This window comes from Electrona antarctica (genome assembly GCF_951216825.1).
Source record: "Electrona antarctica genome assembly, chromosome: 17".
Classification (NCBI taxonomy): domain Eukaryota; kingdom Metazoa; phylum Chordata; class Actinopteri; order Myctophiformes; family Myctophidae; genus Electrona; species Electrona antarctica.
This window is the reverse complement of record NC_136798.1, coordinates 10,006,378-10,026,513: the sequence shown is the minus strand read 5'-3', so window position 1 is coordinate 10,026,513 and position 20,136 is coordinate 10,006,378. Positions and strand designations below refer to the sequence as shown.

At 42.7% G+C, this 20,136-nt stretch overlaps 3 protein-coding genes across 3 annotated transcripts in view; all 3 read right to left on the bottom strand.

Moving 5' to 3' along the window:
- Window positions 1–771: 771 nt before the first annotated feature.
- LOC306941294 (toll-like receptor 5) lies at window positions 772–6,704 on the bottom strand. The gene is made up of 5 exons (XM_079526672.1): window positions 6,642–6,704; window positions 5,912–5,965; window positions 2,694–5,013; window positions 1,585–1,673; window positions 772–1,437 (listed from the first exon to the last, which is right to left on the bottom strand). The coding sequence occupies exons 2-5, from the start codon at window positions 5,960–5,962 to the stop codon at window positions 1,156–1,158; spliced, it is 2,742 nt and encodes a 913-aa protein (XP_079382798.1). The 5' UTR covers window positions 5,963–5,965; window positions 6,642–6,704; the 3' UTR covers window positions 772–1,155.
- A 1,040-nt stretch (window positions 6,705–7,744) lies between these two features.
- LOC306940692 (thrombomodulin-like) lies at window positions 7,745–9,658 on the bottom strand. The gene has a single exon (XM_079525818.1). The coding sequence runs from the start codon at window positions 9,452–9,454 to the stop codon at window positions 7,757–7,759; it is 1,698 nt and encodes a 565-aa protein (XP_079381944.1). The 5' UTR covers window positions 9,455–9,658; the 3' UTR covers window positions 7,745–7,756.
- A 602-nt stretch (window positions 9,659–10,260) lies between these two features.
- The window catches only part of LOC306940637 (thrombomodulin-like), a gene marked incomplete at both ends in the record, with an annotated part of 52,127 nt that continues 42,251 nt past the window's right edge, over window positions 10,261–20,136 (bottom strand). Inside the window, 2 exons of the mRNA XM_079525740.1 lie at window positions 10,261–10,265; window positions 12,456–13,710. Of these exons, the coding sequence (XP_079381866.1) occupies window positions 10,261–10,265; window positions 12,456–13,710 (1,260 nt within the window). The remainder of the gene's footprint in view (window positions 10,266–12,455; window positions 13,711–20,136) is intronic.

Below are 20,136 nucleotides of genomic sequence, written 5' to 3'. Positions count from 1 at the left end.
GAGTTAGACTTTAATATATTAGCGCCCCTCACTTCACACAGGTGTGATTATATTTGAATATGTTTATACCTTTTATATATAATGAATAAAACGGACCGGATCCATGAATGGCTTTCCAAATGCGTGCTGGCGTTTAGATCACTAGGCTCAGTTCCAGCCCTGGTGGACTCGTCATGCTACTGCTAGTGGTCCATGAAGTAGTAAATTGTGTTCACCTGATGCCTTGAATGAAAACCATCCATAGTCTGGGTCCCCAGCAATGGGCCTGAGAACTACTGATTTAGACAAGTTAAAGTATGTTCAGAAAGCGTTTGCTGGCCTCCAGTTGCAGCCTCACTGGCAGGATAATTGGCTTGATTTATGTCAGTCATACTCGTATCAAAGATAGGTCAACAGATGTAATGGATGAGGTTGCCCTCATCTTTTCTGTCAGTATGACCATTCAGACATGACCAGTGTTGTTTTTTTCTGTTGGGAGTGAGATCTGAATAGCTGGCTCTTAAAAACCAAGAGCTTTGCAGTGGGTTATACAGTCAGCCCAACAGGAAGGAAGTTGTACTCTGCCCAGCAGTGGCTTCCTGTTTTAACGCACAGCTCAGATTTAGGGTATTTTCGTTGTCAAGGAATTTATGTTTTATTTTTAGAACATTGGTAAGTGACAGAAGAGCGACAGAGGGACAAAGTCATGAGTGCGATTAAATAGTATGGCTATATTTACTCTAATTTCAACAATTAAAACAGTTTAAATTAACTTAACAATGAAAATGCCATTCTTGTGTATATATAGTACTCATGCGAGTAATAAAAACTGCAAATTCTCCTGTGAATTATTCTATAAATATCACAGAGCCAATACTATAAAGCTCAACTCAGGTGCATTGACAGTGGCCAACTACTAGCTAGTAAATATGTAAAGGTCTCCATCTTGTGGTAAAAAAAAGAACTACTACCACCAGATCAGCAGAACTTCTCAGTGGTCCTTCATTAAGTTTCCTGCAGGTCATTATATTCGTCCAGAGTTGCTGTCATTATATTGGTCCTTGTTTTTAAAAACCTGTGAATATATATGCAAACAAAAACTCAATCATATCTTGTGCCAAGAGATGGTTTAGTATAAAATGAAAAATGAAAAGAAATCTAAAGTCTGTTGGTTGTTCAAAGATTTTGAAGTTCGATGCCATTTTCATTTTCCAGTTGAACATTATCCTCATTTCCTCGTTGAATATGAATGTTGTCATCATCAGGTTTGATGGCAGCCTGTGCACCCTCTGCCACGTCATAATCCACCTTCTTCAGCTTGCTGTCTTTGAGGACCTGGGTGATGAGCCTGTCGTAAAACCACTCCAGGTCCTGTGGGTCATCTGGCCAGACAAGGTACTCTCTCTTCTGGACAAAAGCCCTCACTGCCTTGTGCTTCATCAGTTGGTAGTGCGGCACCTAGTTTTAAGTTGGAAATGTAAGTTGAGAATTGAAAACAGATTCTACTGAAGTGGAAGGGACTATAGGCCTGACAAACGAACAACAACGATAATAAACAGGGAGAGGCAACACTGTTGATGTTTCAATAGTCAGAATGATACACACCTTCTCCACCACTAGCATGATCAGGACGTTTGTGAGCTCCTCTAGCATCCGGCCCTGAGCCAAAGCAAAGGCCTCCAGGCACCAGCCATCTGTGAGGAGGCACTCAACAGTTAGTTCAGTTTGTGTGTGTGTGTGTGTGTGTGTGTGTGACTGTGTGTGACTGTGTGTGTGTGTGTGTGTGTGTGTGTGTGTGTGTGTGTGTGTGTGTGTGTGTGTGTGTGTGTGTGTGTGTGTGTGTGTGTGTGTGTGTGTGTGTGTGTGCGCGCGCACACACGCGCGCGCGCTATGTATATGACTAGAATGTAAATAATAGAAGAGTAGTTCTATAAGAATTCAAACTGGTTGATGTACATGATTTTTACATCCAGCACTAGCCACCTGCACCTACAGTAGGTATATTGAATGGACCCTTTACACAGTGGCCATTTTGACAGATAAACCCAGTTGAAGGTATTAATGAATGAATTGTGTTTAATTTAGATTTTTCTGTGTGCCATCATGAAGTTTACTGTACAGGAGCTGTACACGCTGACACAGCATCGCTTAAATGACGACTTCACCCATTTCAACTTATCTTCATATAGTGGTCCTCACTAATGCTCATGATGAAATGGTACCATTTTCTTCTACTCAGTCTGTGTCTCATAGAAGGGCTGTGGACACTTAAGAAGACCGGCTACCAGTGACATCATCTTTAGGCAGGGTTTTTGTTCCCAAAGCATTTCAATGTGTTTATTTTCAGTTTTATTGAGAACAATGGCTTCCATTATAGCATGCTAACGTCCCAGGAATAGAAATCCTGAAGTTGGAAACCCCATCAATGATGTCACTATTAGGCGGGTTTCTGCGCTGTCCACAGGCACAGCCCTCCTCTGATAAACAGACCGAGTAGACAATTTGTTCCCTTCAGCTCTGTGTAGTGTTTACCCATCAAAACCATGTGCTTATGTTCTCAATATAAGCCATTATTTGATGATTTAATTGATATTAAAAATAGTACAGAGAAACCGAGCAGATTTATGACCCATGAGACTGATAAGAAATGTGGGTCCTCTACAATAACTGGCTGCGCCACCCATGTTATAGAAGTAAATAATTAAGACCTGTACCGTTAAGGAACTCCTTAGAGACAATGCAAATGGTCTTCCTGCTGTTGAAGATGGCATCTCTGATGTTTAAAATGTGATCTTCTCCTGGCAGGAAATCTCTGGCTTCAAAACAACAGTGGAGGAGGTTCTTCTCCATAAACTGGTCGTCCAACCTCTTCAGCAAGGCCTTCTCCACCCACTTGTAGTCACTGTTGCTGAAGCAAAGGTAAGCATCGTACGTGACATCAGCAGCGGCAGGGGGCATGGGCTTTGGGCCCTCTAGCACCCGGCCAAGCACCTTTTTGTAAATGATGAATATTTGCCCTCTGAGACGAGCATAAATGATCGCGTTGACAACGATGAGGATGACGGAAAGGGTGGAGCCTATGAAGAGGGACAGCTTCAGTTGTTGAACCGCCCTCTCGTCATCCTCCTCGCAGGGCTTGACATGCTGGCTGTAAACCAGCAGGGGGACGTTCTGGACGTCTGGGGGGAATTCACACCGGAGCTCGAGGGAGCTCATGTCTGGGATCCAAAAAGTGACATTGGTTGTGTTCAGCCATGTTAGGAAGCCATCCAGATTACAGTCACAATAGAAACGATTTGACGAAAGACTGAGATGGGTGAGAGAGTGGAAGGTCGCTGGGTCGGGTGAGGCCAGAAAGTTGTTGGAGAGGTCGAGCCTTTTTAGGCTCTCTGGGAAGGTGTCTGGTTCAAGATAGGTCAAGGAGTTGGAGGAGAGGTCCATTTCGAGTATCGAGGTGAGACCTCTAAAAATGCCCTTGGGGAGCGACTGCAGGGAGTTTCTGCTTAAAGAGAGCGCCAGTAGATTCTCCAGATGATCAAACAGGGTAAGGCATCTCCCCTGAGCCCAAGTGACCTGCAAGGAGCTGTCGTGGAGATCTAGCACTTGTAAATGATTTGGATGAGTTGTTGAATAGTCCATATTTAAGGTGCACCATTTGATGTTGTTGCCACCAAAGAAGAAATTCTGCAGACGTGTGAAATGAGTCAAAATTTGATAAACATCCTCCAAGTTTGTCAGCCTGTTGTCCTCAATGTTCAGATGGATACTATTATTGCCCAAATTAATAATGCCGTAAAGTGATCTGTAATTCAATTTATTGTCTCTCAAAAGGAGGTAATCCAAGCTTGATAATGATGCAGGTGAGCCTAGTTCTCTGAGAGAGTTTCCTGTCAGATCTAACATTCTTAAATTGGGAAGTCCATTGAATGATCTATATCCCAATGCACCAATGTGGTTGTAAGACAAATCTAACACTCTGAGGTCTGTCAGATTAGTAAATGTGTGAGAATAGATTTCCCCTAGAATGTTGTGTGAGATGTTAAGCATCCGTAGATGTCCTTGAAGACCATCAAAGGCATTTCTGTTTATCTGATTAATTTTGTTTTCGGATATGTCAATTATTATCACTTCATCCAGTGAACTAAACACATCCTTTTGCAAAGAAAATATCCAGTTTTTAGAGAGGTCTAAATGGGTAATTGCACTATACTGGAGGCCCTCAAATGTTCTGCTGTTGGGATCTGGGAGGTTGTCATGGGAAAATCCTTTACCCATTGTTCCAAACCTAAATTTTAAATGTTTAATCTCAGTCCCCTGAATTGCCCTGAAAAACAGTCTTGCATTGTCTGAATTAAACCCATTGTCAGTCAAGTCAAGCATGTCAAAAGTCATCCTTCTGAAAGGATTCCCACATCTTTCCCAGTCAAAACTCTCATTTAACATGCCAGTAAGCCTAATAGACTTCAAGTTCAGAAGTCCAAAGTGTTTGCCCTGGAAACTAATCATATCTTCCTCGCATATCATTTCAATCCGATTCAACTCCAGTCTCAACTCTGTGAGCTTTGTTAGCTTTGAAAAGAATGGTGCGGGGCGGACCCTCGCAATGTCATTAAAATAGAGGTCAAGTGTCTCTAAGGACAACAGTGGCTGCAGATAGTTATCCTCCAAAATAGAGCCATTCAACTTAGAATAATCAATGTAGAGCTTCTGTAAACTGGACAATCCCACAAACGCCTTGGGTTCCAGTTGAAGGCCAGGATTTATACCAAGGACCAGACGAACCAGGTGTCTTTGTCTGTGGAAGGCGTTGTTCCTGATCATGAGACGCACATTTTGCATTCCAAGATCCAGCTCCAACAGCGCCTCAAACCCAGCTAGGGCAGTGTCATTGATCTCACTGATATAGTTCATCTCCAGGTAGAGATGGGTGATGTTGGGAGGCAGAGCAGGGACCCAGTGGTGATTCTGTGAGGCACAATTGGCTACCGTCCCACCGTTCCCACCGTACCGGCATGAGGAATAGCACCTGGACATCTGCAGAATAGGCACGTAATTACAAAATCAAAAAAATTACAGGACGTAGAATTCTTAAGGATATGTCAAGAAGAATAGTAGTAAGCTGCACTGAAGATATTTCACACATTGCATAATAGCAGCTTCATGTGGCTGCAACTGGTAACTGTTTTCATACCCTTTTTGCAGTCTACTGTTTACAGTGTACCACGTTGTTTTTCACATTTTCTATTCATATATCATTTAAAATCCACAAAATGTAAATGTGCTCATACGTGCACACGTGCGTGCGCGCACACACACACACACACACACACACACACACACACACACACACACACACACACACACACTCCCAGTCCACTTAAAACATACTCCTGGTCCAATTTCTTTCAGCATTTAAAATTAATTCAGCTTCAATTCTTATAATACTGTCGTATATGCCAGTGGTTCTCAAACATTTTTGGCTCAGGTCACCCCTATAAATAACTTTTTCGTCTACGGCACCATATAAAGATACTAACAGTATGTCATGAGAAAAACGTTAGAGAATATCAGTTTCCGTTAGGACAGATTGAAAATAATTGTTATACTTGGCTTTTAACCAATTAAACCCCAGCATCCCTATTCTGGGGGGAACCTTCTCCAAAAATAGCCGATGTAGATCTGCTATATTTGGTTATGAAATGACATACAGTACATGGTATACTGTAGACTGAAAAAGAACGCACCAAGTACAGTAGGCCTAAAGTGCAAGTGCCATTCATTATATTGTTGAAGTATTCTAAGGCACCCCTGGACTTGCATCAAGGCACCCTAGGGTGCCACAGCACCCACTTTGAGAAGCCCTGGTTACTAGTACATGCTATGGGAATGCAGCATTGTGAAGTAAATAGTATATACCCTGTTCCAGACTTACCTGCATGCATACACCAATGACAACCATCTGTAGAGCAACCCTCCACATCATTGCCTGGGAGGAAGGGCTCATCTTAGTTAAGGCAATCATGTTAATGTTCAATTCAGTTATACACTACCCTATTATATAGACTCTTCAGTGTTAATATGACACTGGATATCTATTTCAGCTACACGCGCAATATTCATATTTACAAGAGAAGGTGTCACTGGTCAAATCTTCTGTGTTCGTTAAACCCAGTGTACAAAGTTTGACATCTTCACAATCAGTTAAATTAACACAGGTCTTTACTGTGTAGTCGTAGTGTGTTAGTTCATACTTTAATAATGGTGATGGCGTTGTGCACAGTAGGGCTACACACACACACCCATCCATGAATTCATTCAATACATTAAAATGTCCTCTTTGTAATTTGATTTTGGGTGATTTGATTCCCGGTGCCACAAGTGACAATACTTTGTATCTATTGTCTTTATTATTATTATTAGTAGTAGTAGTAGTAGTATTATATGGTATTATTATTATTATTATTAATATAGTAGTCGTATATATTGTTGTTATTTTGCTTATTTTTACTTGTCTAATGTTGCAATTAGCTGTGGGAGGGCCACTGCGTTTGTGGTCCACCGCATACATTAAGTATTTGTATTTAGAAGAAGAGGAAAACATTCGTTTAAATATTCCGTACTGTTGGAACTTTTTTTGCCATGAAAAATGATTGTCTTCTTACCTGTGTTGAAGGTTTTTAGAACCACATCAGCCCACTGTTACTCCCCGGCCAGGGGTGTCGTTCTTCTTAAAATACTATGACAAATGGCCTACAGTCCTTCCTTCAGTCTTTTCTTGTCAATATTAGAAATGCTGCCGCTCAGGTAATGTGCTGTTACCTACAATGGGAAATAGCCTACATGTAAAATCATGTAGTCTTTGAAAAGGTTTCATAAATGAAGTTGCTTTATTTTAGATGCAATAAAAGGCAGTTTACTTTAGTCTGCGGCTTGATTTCGCAATCCCAACTTTCCTCATGTGATTTCCTAACTTCCTGTGTTGTGGGGTGCTATGGGTGCTACTCCTATAGAGAGTCAGTCAATATAAGGGAAAGTCCCGTGGGCTATCTACATTGTGGCATATTGCATATACACTAGACACGGTAACAGGTACGGTCACCCCTTTTCCATCTCGCCCCACTACTCTACCTAGCTGTAAATAACACAACATAATTCATGTTGGTGATTATATAAAAGGTATTATCATATTAATTTATAATTGTTGAGTTCACTCTGTATATCCATGGACATAATAATAGCATGATGATGCAATTACAAAACATGGGCTACACTACAATCTCAAATGGCAAAAACAAAAATGCCTGCCCTATGTTGTGTCAATATATAACATGAAAAAAGCCTACCGTAAAATGTAAACCTTTATGTCTGTTTCGCTTGAGAAGCTACATGTATCGTTTTAACTCCTAAAAAGTGATTACAGATTTACAGTGAGAGAGGAGGAGATAAGACTATTGCAACATCTCAACTCGACTGGTTGCAATTCCGGTTTTAGGCCACATGGTGGCACAATTGTGCTGTCTAAAATGGCTATCGAAGACAAAGCAAAGAAGGGGGGTAAAACACTTCATCCACCAGTTTCATAATTTAATAGTAGCCTATTACATTATTGTGTGAGTGTGTTCTTCGACATTGTTTATTTACATTTCAACTACACGGTTTGTGGTCTAATTATGAACAGTCATTTTATAAACGCTGCTGTTAAACTTCTTGTGTTGAAGCTACAGCATAAGTCCAGTAACAACCCCTCCCCGCCCCCAATCCATCCATTCACTGACATTCAGGAGTCTTGTTTTAAAGTTGTTTCTGACGCTGTTTTTTCACACTTCTCTGTCGTTACTTGCTCCAAGTCATGGCACTCATCCCCCTGAGTTTTGAGCGCACCGGCGCTCTCCAATTTACCGTTACCTCGTTTTTTGAGGATGTGGTGAGCTAGGAAAACCAACAACATGATGACAATGATCACAATGCACACTATGATCCCCAGGAGCCCTCCAGCCGTCACCCCGGACGGACGGCCGGTCGGATCGGGGTACAGCACAGTTGTTGGGTTGATGAAGACGAACGGCGTCGTCGCGCCGGAGCCTTCCCACCCGTCCGTGTCGACGTCCACATCGTCCTTTTTGCACTTATACACGTCGACCAACGTGAAACCTTCGGCGCACGAACAGATGTAGCTCCCGTGTGTGTTTCGGCAATACTGGGTACAGTAGCCCATGTCACACTCGTTGATGTCGATGCAGAACACTCCGCTCGCCCTCTCGTCTGAGATGTACCCCTGGGGACAGTAGCACTGCAGGTGGTCGTTTGGGTCGCATTCCGCGGGACACTCCACCCGGCCGCAGTACAGCTTGCACTTGTACGGTGCCTCTGGCATCACCGCGTAGCCGTCGAAACACGAGCACTCGTAGCCGCCGCCCGTGTTGCTGCACATGTGCTCGCAGGGAGCCGACATGCACTCGTCCACATCCACGCAGCGGCCGTCTCCCATCAGCCGGTAGCCACCCTCGCAGACGCAGTCGAACGCGCCGACCGTGTTGACGCACGCGAAGTGATCCCCCGGACACTGTCGCTCGTCGGCGCAGTCGTTGATGTCCTCGCAGGTCCTGCCGTCCGGCGCCAGTTCGAAGCCGTGGTCGCACATGCACGCGTACGTGTCGTTGGTCTGGAAGCAGGCCTGCTCGCAGCGCAGGGACAGACACGGGTCATCTTTGAACACTTCGCACGTGACATTGTTTTTGGGGTTCACGACCTGCCCGGGCGGACAGAAGCACACGGGCGCGTGTTGGTCGCCGTCTGCACACTCATGCTCACAGCCGCCCTTTAATATCTCGCAGCTCCAGGGGGCCTCCAGCCACCGCTCGCCGAAGCAGATGGCCTTGGTCTCCGCAGGCCGTCGCACAGCTGTGCTCCCCGGGGGCAGAGACAGCACATCCTCGCCCTCGAATCCGTACGGGGTCTTGTAGGCGACCGACTCGTCCCCTCTAACGGCTAAACGTTTGCAGGGATTCTGGAAGTTGTACTCGCACAGATAACCGGCCGCGCGCATGCTGCACGACTCCTGGTTCCATTTGAAATCCCCTTCTTTGGACACCGACACGCACCGCGGGGAACACGTGCCGTCAAAAGCACCCCAGTTGTAGAAGTCGGACTCGCCGTCTTTCGTCACCCACTGGAACCCTCGTAGTTCTGTCGAAGCGTCGGGACATCCGCTAGATAAATGCAAACCGATCCAGTATTCCCCCGAACGGCCCCCTAAAATAATGAAAAGGGTGTCATGAGACACAGACGATCGAACTGTCATTAAATGTCCACCATTTTCGGCACAGTTATTTTGGGCGTTCGCGAAATCGGTGGGATCTTGGAACGCCACAAAACACTGGTTCCCAATGCAGTATCCGTTATTCTGGGAGAGCCCGTTACTCACCGCTAGCAGCAGCAACCCCACCAATGCAAACGGTCCTGTAATGCTCTTCATTTTCGAGATCGATTGTTAATTATGCGTCCGTGGAAATTTGCAGCTTATGGACTATAGAGAAAGTGTTTACCCCGCGACAGCTCACATTTATATAACCCCCGACTCCATGTCAGTGTTGTGTGGGCGAGGAAGGAAGTTTCTTTTTTATCACCCTGGCGAGTCGCCGCTCAGCTCTCTCCCCACTTAAAAAAAGAAAAGCTGAAACTTTTTCTTCCCACTGACTGCACACTGCGGAGCGGAGCATTGCATTCTCCAATTACGCACTGTCATTACGCACGCTTGCACGCATGCACAGGACCATCCACCCCACCCCAACCTCTTCCCATATCTGTCATAGGTCCTTGACAAGGTCCGTGTGTGTGTGTGTGTGTGTGTGTGTGTGTGTGTGTGTGTGTGTGTGTGTGTGTGTGTGTGTGTGTGTGTTGGACATGGAGAAAGAATAAATATGGGACAATAGGGCATGGGAAGGATGCCAGAGAATATGAAATATGTGTTATGATGAAAGGTATAGGCAGTATAAGCAGACTAAACCTTATTTGACTTAAAAATGGCAGATTGTAAAATAATGGTCATTATGTCTGTGACAGAACTAAGTTGCATGTTTGTAAACTATACTAAATAAATCCTATAGACCCCTATCCCATATTTGTAAAGGTCTCTGTTAATGGTTCCCTGCATAACAGACCCATTTGTAAGCTTTTACAGTTAGATTAACACTTTTACTTTGACTGATTCTGAATGTATAAAAAATAACAATATATACAAATAATAATATCTCTATTAAAGTTACACTTTGTCTATTGTCCCTAGACTGGAACACAGACATAAGGATGGAGCTGATAATGAGCCCATGAAGGATGGATGCATTTGCCTTGTAAACAAATAGACCATGCAAGGCTAATTTAGTGAAATCCCATATCAAATAACATGTACAATTCTCTGTAACTTTTCTCTCATTTTATTTATTATACAAAAGTAACACATTTGCTTTCCATGAAGAAAAGACAACCAGTGCAGCAAGTGAAGGCCTGCATGCCATATTCTGTCAAACAGGTGTGGCAATAACCAGGCAAATCTGAATAAGGTGCAAAAGTGTTTTTCGTAGTGTATGTCTGTTATAGCAGCACAGTTTTACATTCACGCGCTGGTGTGGATATCTCAAAGCCTATAAATCATTGCATCGTGATCCATGGCTCTAAGAATAAACTGTTATACTTATACAATGTGTTCAGCAGCAACATTCAGAGTTAAACCTGTTTTATACTTCAGCATATGACAGTGTCGCACAACAAAAATAGCAGACGAGCTCACAGTGTTTAGCGTCTTTGGTGCGCAACACTGTAGTACAATGGAGCATTAATTAAGCAATACAGTCAACTTCACAGGAAGCAAGCTACAATGTAGCCTCACGGTGTCGCCAGTGAATATAATTGTTTAGCTTTATAAACCTTCACAGTAAAATTCTCAGTGTTACATTTCAGTGTAAAATGGACCCATTTTCATAGTTAATTTATAACCACTGAGGATTCTACTATCATTTATATATTATCCTGGACAAACCCCTGTACTATTCAGTGTATGCAAGAATAGGCTATACATTTCATTTCGGTCACAAGGCATTGTTTTGACACTACTTTCAGGCTTTATAACTTGATTGTAGCCTACAATGGAGAGAGACAGAACAGGCAAAAAAGGAAGGATGATCCATGACTCAAAAGGACACAAACCCAGAATGGTCCGCCACCAGAACAGATGGCAAATCTAAGCTCATATACTATACTGTCTTTCTGCTAAAGTTACGCACTACGCACCATCCCACCACCATTAAAGTACAGATATAAAGTCAGGCATACAATCATTAGTATTGAACCCTAAAACTCCCTAAGTAAATAAAAAACATTATATTTTCACACCTTTTTGTTTGTTTAACAAACAATGTACGTGTACATACTGTATATGCTATTTAACTCTGAGGCTACAAATCAACACTGAGTGAGAATTGCACTGTGCAGGCTTTACAAGTGGCTCACTATATGTTGTGGAAAAATATGTACACATAAAAATCCAATGTTAATCAAACTGTAAAAATGTAGTTCAATGAACACTCCAGATATTACTGTGCAGGAGAATTCTCATAAAAAGCTTGCCAAATCCCCCTGCTTGTATACACATCATAGGATTGAATTCATGCCCATGTTTTTTTTAATAACAGCAGTATAATTACACAGTAACAAAATATACAACAACATGCATGGTGTTGCTGTTCCTAGTAGCCTATTGTATTGTATAAGGCTATTTAGACCAGCCTATTTAAAAACTGTAAAAATGTCATCATTAGAAAATGATTGATAAATAATTGCTTCTGTTTCTGCCTGTGTAACCACCGCAGCTAATTACTATAGGCCTACTTTACATTTCATCACTGACTGTGACTGAGGCATATTAAGGGGTGCAGTTTGTTTTAAATCTTACCAGGATTGTCCAACTGGCTAGCAGTTCAAAGTGCAACCTCAACATTTGCAGTATATGAAACATGGAAACAAAACTATACTGTTGAGCATATAATGCTGAAATGTTCACTAAATGTGACATTAGTGTTTACAATGAGAACAAAATGAGCAAAACAGTATGTGCACTGTAGGAAAGAAACCAATTAAAAAAGGACATTGTCATTGTTTGGATCATAGTCTCTGACAGTCGTTTCTCCACTGCTTGTCAAAAGAGAATTTTTGATACTTTTCCGTTGTCACTTGTTGCAAATGAAATATATCGACGTCGGTTCCTCTGAGCGATTCGAGTTCGAACTTGCCGCACCGTTTGAGTGCATTGTGCACCAGACAATACAGTAAGATCATGAGCAACGCAACGAACAACAATATCCCGAGAATGCTGCCAGCCTTCACATATTGGGGCAGCACAGCAGGTGTAATCAAACCGGTGGGACTGGGAGTAGGTTTAATACTGGGCTGATGATGCACATCATCATGGGGTCCAATCGAACTTGAACCCTCATCATCATCAGTGGACACGCATTTGTCGCCCTGCAACTCATAACCCTCCCAACACGAACACGCATAACTCCCGAATGTGTTGTGACACATGCGGTCTTCGTTGCATGTGGCATCCATAAAACACTCATCTATGTCTTCGCAAACAATCCTCGTCTCATTGCTTTCGTCCTTTATGTAACCATCGGGGCACACGCACGTGTATTTTCCTGGTTTTTCCGGGATCGAGATGCAGTTGAACGCCTCGCACGTCTGTTCTGTGCAGTGTGGCTGACATGTGGTGTTGTCCTTGTCCGACACCTTGTACCTACTGCGACACGCACACACGAACGCACCGTTCTCGTACACGCATTCGTGCTCGCACTGGAAGCAGATTTCGTTGTTGACGCACACCCCGTCGTCTCCCAGGTCAAAGCCGTCTTTGCACATGCACACGTTGTTCACACACTCCAGGTTTTCGCCCGTGCAGCGGTCGCACGCATCATCAACGACCACGCAGCTCCTCCCGTCCCTCGCCAGGACGTGGCCCGGGCTGCAGCCGCACGTCACGTTGTTGGCGCGGAGGCTTTGCCCCGGCGGACAGGTGCACGAGTGGACGCGGTTTTGAGACACGCACCCGTGCTCACAGCCCCCTTTCAGCACCTCGCAAAACCACGGAGCTTTTATCCACTCTCCCGCGAAGCAGATGTGCTTTACGTCCAGAGGTTTCTGGATGGCGGTGCCCCCCGGGGGAAACCTCTCCAAACCCACCGCCGCGGACCCCCTGGGCGTGATGTATTGGACGTGGTGGTCCGCGTTTTCGGGCAGCGTGTTGCAAGCGTTGTTGTCGTACGAATACATGCACAGGGCACCTTGCAGTTTGCTGTCACACGGCCGTTGTCGCCATGTGGAGTTGTGCCCCGCCGACACGGAGACGCACTTTTCCGAGCAGCTGTGGCCTGCAGTCTCGTCCCAGTTGTCAAACTCCGTGTCATTTCCCCCCGTGGCCCATTCGTATCCAAGCAACTGGGTCGCTCTGTCGGGACACTTGCCACCCGGTAACTTCAATCCGATCCAATAGTCGCCAGAGAAACCGTTCAGGAGATCTAATATTATGTTGTGCTCTTTCGGCGATTTAAGCGTAATTAAATGTCCAAAAAGGTTGTCAATGCAATACTTTTCGGCGCTCTTAAAGTCAACGGTGTCCTGGACAACGGAGAAACATCCGTTCCTGGTGCAGTGGTCGCGATCACAGACCCCTCTCTCCGCCTGCCAAAGGGAAATGAGAAACACGAGAAACTCCGCGTGCCTCATCTTTGAGCCGAAAGACACACTTTGAATAACCCAGACCAATATAAATTGCTCAGTCCGACGATCTGAGGTTCATAGACTGAGCATAACCCCAACATAGTCCCCATTTATAAAAAAAAAAACCCTCGCCTCCAACGTCGTTAGTTGTACAAGGAGAGGAAGGAAGTTCTCACAGCCAGGATTGGGACTGCCTGCCGTGATTGCTCAACCCTCAAGCACGCAGCCCAAAAAAAAAATCTTATCTAAAGGAGACGCTGCCCCTTTCAAAACGCATAAAGCTCCCCCACCCAAATCTACGCACGAGCCCCCCTCCATGCCCCCCCCCCCCCCCCCCCCACACACACACACACACACACACTTAAGCCTATTTTGACATTTTTAGTACTGTCTACAAGTCGCCTTTGTAGACTTGTAACTATTACTTTTTCCCTTAATTACAACATTAAACGATCAAATATCACCTGCTGATATTTTACACAAATTTTAAGTGCATTATAAATACAATCCATTATTAAATCCCATTATTTTGACATTGATCCTCATGCTTTGATAACATTTTGGGCTCGGCCATTAGTCTCATTATAGTGTGTATACTGGTTATGTCATTTAAATATACTCTTCTGTGTCTAAACAGTGCATTTTCGAAAATGTGGTATCAATGTAAGGCTTTTATAGTCAGAACATAGCCATAACATTTGAGGCTTAGAGACAGCTTCACATTTCCCCACTCTATAAATCACAATATTATATTTATATTTTTGAGGGGCGCTTGCCACGCTAGCCCCTCCTATATTCAGCTATTTGTGTAGATCTTCGTCTTACACAATAAATTCCCATTGACAATGAATGGAGAATTTACATCATATGTGTCTGAGCAAATCGGCACCACTTTTATGTATGTTGCTTGCTTCTCATAAACATGCACATTTATTTTCCTTTTAAAAAAAAAAAAAAGGAAAAGAAGAGAGGGATGGGAGGGAAGACACGCAGCAAAGGTCATCGGTTGCTGTCAGGCTGGATTCCCAGCCTAGGTGCCTGGACCACTCGGCCGGCCCAGGCCATAAACATGCACTTTGAATTACTCAAGTAGAAGTACTGTTGGAACATTGCATTTTTTTTCAAGTAAGATTACTTTTTATGGGAAACTATAGCCTACTCAAGTCAAAGTACAAAAGTATGTATTTTAAAGACTACTTTGATTACGTTACATACAGTCCCCATGAAAGGGCTAATGTGGCATCCTCCTGACTAACAATTTCAATATAAATATGCCCCATCAATCAGTCCCCCTCACATTCAAAGCTTTTTGAATGTCCAGAAATGTCCAGAAAATGGCTTAATCATTCAAAGCTTTTTTCCTTGTGGATATCAGAGACCACACAGATTTGGAAATACCTGTGACGAGAGGTCACTTTGGCCAGACAAACACTTGAGCCTGATAAACACTAAACCTTATCTCGGATAAATATTTCCATCTTGTCCAATTTAAGCACGATCTCACTAATTTACTAAAAGCAGCAGAGGAATGTTACTTCCTCTCAAAGTTGACATGTCCAGAAAATGGCTTAATCATTCAAAGCTTTTTTTCCTTTGGAAGCACCTGTCAATATAGAAATAACAGTAAATCTGTAAATAACTGCATGTTTTTACGTCATACTTATTTAGCGCAAATATATAGGGATAATTTTGATTGTATACCAGTTTGGTCTTAACTGCACAGATGTACAATAGGAAGTTTACTCTATTATACTGCCCACTTCCCTTAATTCTTTACCCTTTGTACATTCCCTGTTGCTGCTCTCTTGTTTTATTATTTAATTTCATACATTACTGTAATATTCATATTATTAACAAGTGTTTTGATGTTGCGCAGTCTTAGTTGTGGATCATGTCACACCAACATTTCGCTGCTTGTATCTGTATGAGTTAGCCATAAATAAACCACCCTTGATCTCTTGATCTTGATCTCAGTGATGCTCTCCAAAGTGGTGAAAATCTTTTCCTTTATATGAGAAAACATATTCTCAAGGATGGCCTTACAAAGGAGATTCATTGCAAACTTAAATGTAGTTGAGTACAACACTTCATCAAACGTCTTCTTAAGATAAAATAGAATGACTGATTTTAGAATTTAATAAAAAAAAGCAATAAGAGAACTTGTTTCCACCTCTGCTTTAAAAAACGCTTGTAGAATACTGCCATCATGTATCACACAAAATATAGTAACAATTTGATTGGTGTAAATACCAACCAAATACTATTTTGCTAATAGTTGCTGTGAGTTTCTGCATTGGCACCACCACCACACTAAACATTTTGGGGCCAATGATTATTTCTTGTATGTCAGCATAGTATTATGATGTTGGTAAATTTAAAAATACATACTTTTTTATTGTATTATTGTCCTTATGAAATAATAGCATCTTCCCACATTTAAACATATACATTGCCTCAGTCTGCCTTTCCTTGAAGTTCACTATTTTTAACCAGGGAGGTACCAGAGTACCGGTATATGATACCTGCTGTAGGTATCCCATTGTTTTCAGGGTGGGCCCAGGGGGATTGCTTCCAGGAGTGACGCTGACTCAGGAGTTCCTCACAAAGGATGTAGACGAGAAGGAGTCAGGGCAAAGCCCTTTGGATTCCTCAACTACCATGGGGACAGAGACACAATTGTCCAAGCATGGCATTGCATCTTATCCAGTCATTGACCAGTTTCTTCCATTCAATCGGGGTGGGAGAAGCAGGAAAGAGTTGAGAGCATCTATTCCGGGGAGAAAGTGACTGGATTGCAAGGAAGTATAGGAACAAGTGGGGTGGACATTTCCTGTAGTAGTAGCAGCAGGCATGTGGGTGTAGGGGGCATAGTATGAAAACATTACAAGCTTTGAACTACGCAAATCGTTATTCACAACATTCCACGTGGTTTAGTTGTAGCAGTTTAGTAGTAACGTAACGTAGGAAGGCTGTCACATGCAGTGGGCTCCCTTCCAAAAAAGAAAAGAAAAGAAAATAGTCTCCGTTCATGCACGACAATGAGGATGAAGGGCTATAATAATATTTCTGTGCCTACATTTATCCATCCATGAAAATGGGTGGGGTGAATTGACAGAACGGGGTGGACGGGATGTTGCGAAGGCGGGAAAGTAGGGTGGAAAAGTAATCTTTTGTTTCAGTGTTTTAATCAGTGAGTGATCAAAATAATTATGTTCGCTATGTTTCTGGGCAGCGGGCATCCTATAGTCTCAAATGAAAAGGACGATGTGAGAGAGCGGCCCTGTCTGTGACGAGAGGTCACTTTGGCCAGACAAACACTTGAGCCTGATAAACACTAAACCTTATCTCGGATAAATATTTCCATCTTGTCCAATTTAAGCACGATCTCACTAATCTACTAAAAGCAGCAGAGGAATGTTACTTCCTCTCAAAGTTGACATGTCCAGAAAAGGGCTTAATCAGTTTGACAAGCTTGATGTTGCGGTGCCACCAACAACATTCAGATTCAACTTAGTCACATTGCAGATTTACAAGCGCAAAAGAGTGGATGGAATTCTTTGTTTTACAAGCAAGAACGGGTTACAGAAAAACAAGATCAGTTATGGTCATATGTAGCTATAAAATTATATAGAATAGCTATAAAATGAGGAGGAAATGCTTCTTGTTCAAGTGGAAAAAACGTTGCAGCAGGTAAAATAGCAGCAGAATAGATTCATAGTCTCTTGTGTAGGTGAGATAAAACTAACAGCAGATATTAAAGATGCCTAAAATGGCTTCATTTTTCACTGTAGCTTAAAAAGTGATGCATCACTTGTGTCAGTGTGCAAAATAAATATATTTATTATTATTATGCATTTATTATTTACACTATTTAACCACTTTAATCCTGGCATCGCTGTTTTGACATGTCATTTTATTGCAAAAGCACATCTACAAGCTCGCAACACTTCGCGTTGAAATGTGCTACATTGCTTTTAAACCAACTATTTTCACTATTTGTTATTCGATTAAGTATACAGGCTTTAATTAGTGGCTAAAATTGCACATGCTTTTCAGTTGGTTGATTAATTTATACCCATTTCACCATTTCTGAATTGGGGATAAACTGCCAATACTGACAGGCCCATGTGAATGTCATGGGCTTTTTTGCACACCGCTGGCAGTACAGACTATGTTTTGACTTGACTTATAACATGAGAGGTATTGTGGGTTATTAGTAGTCCTTGAAATATACTTGAAGACCTACCTGCTGCATAGAATAGGCCTACTAGTTAATAGGAGTAACCAGTGTGAGTTTGCGCATTTATAATAGGGTTTCTCAAGTAATTGAAAGTAATCCCAAATCGTGATTTTATGTGTTACCCCAAACCCCATGTTGTGCGTGTTATCATTTATAACATTATGCACAACTTGTGACAGTGAGGACTAGTGACAGTGAGGAAAAATGTATTTACTGTTAAATGGTTGGTAAAAATGTTTACCTGGACTTGATTATCCCATCTATTATATTCTTTTTTTGAGGGACGCTTGTCGCGCCAGCCCCTCCTATATTCAGCTATTTGTGTAGATTTTCGTCTTACACAATAAATTCCCATTGACAGTGAATGGAGAATTTACGTCATATGTGTCTGAGCAAATCGGCACCACTCGGCAGGCACCACTATTATGTATGTTGCTTCTCATACACTTTTTTCCCCTTTTTTTTAAAGATATTTTTTGGGTTTTTTTGCCTTTATTGATAGATTGAACAGTTTTGACAGGAGAGGGGGAGAGAGATGGGGGGAAGACACACAGCAAAGGTCATCGGTCTCGGGACTCGAACCCGTGACACGCTGTCAGCCTAGGTGCCTGGACCGCTTGGCCGGCCCAGGCCATAAACATTCACTTTGAATTACGGAGATGGAAGTAGCCTACTAGAAAAATGTTATTAATGATCTAGTTTAGAGTGACAATGATCAGCAATGCTTGCGCCAAAACGAAAGCGAGGCCGCCTGAGAATCAGATCGCGCGGAATCACACTTGTCTGGCTCATTTGACCTCCCCTAATTTGGGGATATTAGACGTTCATGATGTATGTTGTTTTGTAAGAAATTAGTCCCCCTAAAATGTGAAGTGGCCTGTTATAGCACCACTATGAGGCCGATTAAAAAAAATGTGAGTTGGAGGTTCTTCCTTGGCCTATTGGGAGCATCTGTGCAAAGGCACACCCACACATAGACGGTCAGAGGCGAAATCATAATTCCCCCCTGCCATTCTAGCGTGACGGAGATGATAGCCTACATATTATTTCTTGTGATTACCTATTTTGTAACTGAAATTTGTGGAAGCTTTTACAAAAACTATTTTACGCATATATAACTATTTTCGTCCATGCTAAACCTCTTATTCCTAAACTTCTTTGCCTTTTTACTATTTAAAAAAAACATTTTTGAATGGTTCAACTAGCCGAAAATAGAGCCATAAGTGTACGAGAAGAAACTTTGCAAGTTAGCAGGCATTTATATTGTTGTTTGCATGGTTAAGAGAAAGTGATTGTTTTGCTATCCCCAGCAAGGCTCTTTGGTAGCAGTAGTTAAATCGCATTCAAAGACTTTGCAGTAGGTCCAGAGAGGAAAAGGGAGGTGTTTCCACCAGGATGAAGGGAAGGAGTGGTGAGGTTGATTTACCGTTGACCTCGCGCACACACACACACACACACACACACACACACACACACACACACACACACACACACACACACACACACACACACACACACACACACACACACACACACACACACACACACACACACACACACGTCACACACACACACACACACACACACACACACACACACACACACACACACACATGTGGGTATTGACACACAAATAATTATGTAGAAATTACTGTATGTAATGCACACATTACACACGTATACACACATGCATGCGCGCGTGCGCACACACACACACACACACACACACACACACACACTGCTGTGACTAATGTCTATTGGAAAGAAGGATATATCAAGGGTGGTGCATCCTGTAGTAGGCACAGACACACACACAAAGATGACCTTTCCGGTTCTGTTCTGGCCTCTGTGGCAGCTCCTACAGTAGCACCGCACAGTGAGTTCAATGGTGACCCACTCAAATAGCTTCACAATGTGACACATGGTGGCGCAATTTATTTTGTCATCACAATTTCATTGTCATATAAAACTTTATCCGCAAAGGCAGTGATGTAATGAGTCCCGGGATGCAGGGATGGTCTTTTAGATGTGTCCCAGGGACATTTTATGACTTCCACTTCAACGACAAATTGAAGCATTTAACTCCCATTTAATTTTATACTGTTATAATGTGGTTATATTCATGTAGAAAACAGAAGAAGAAATGA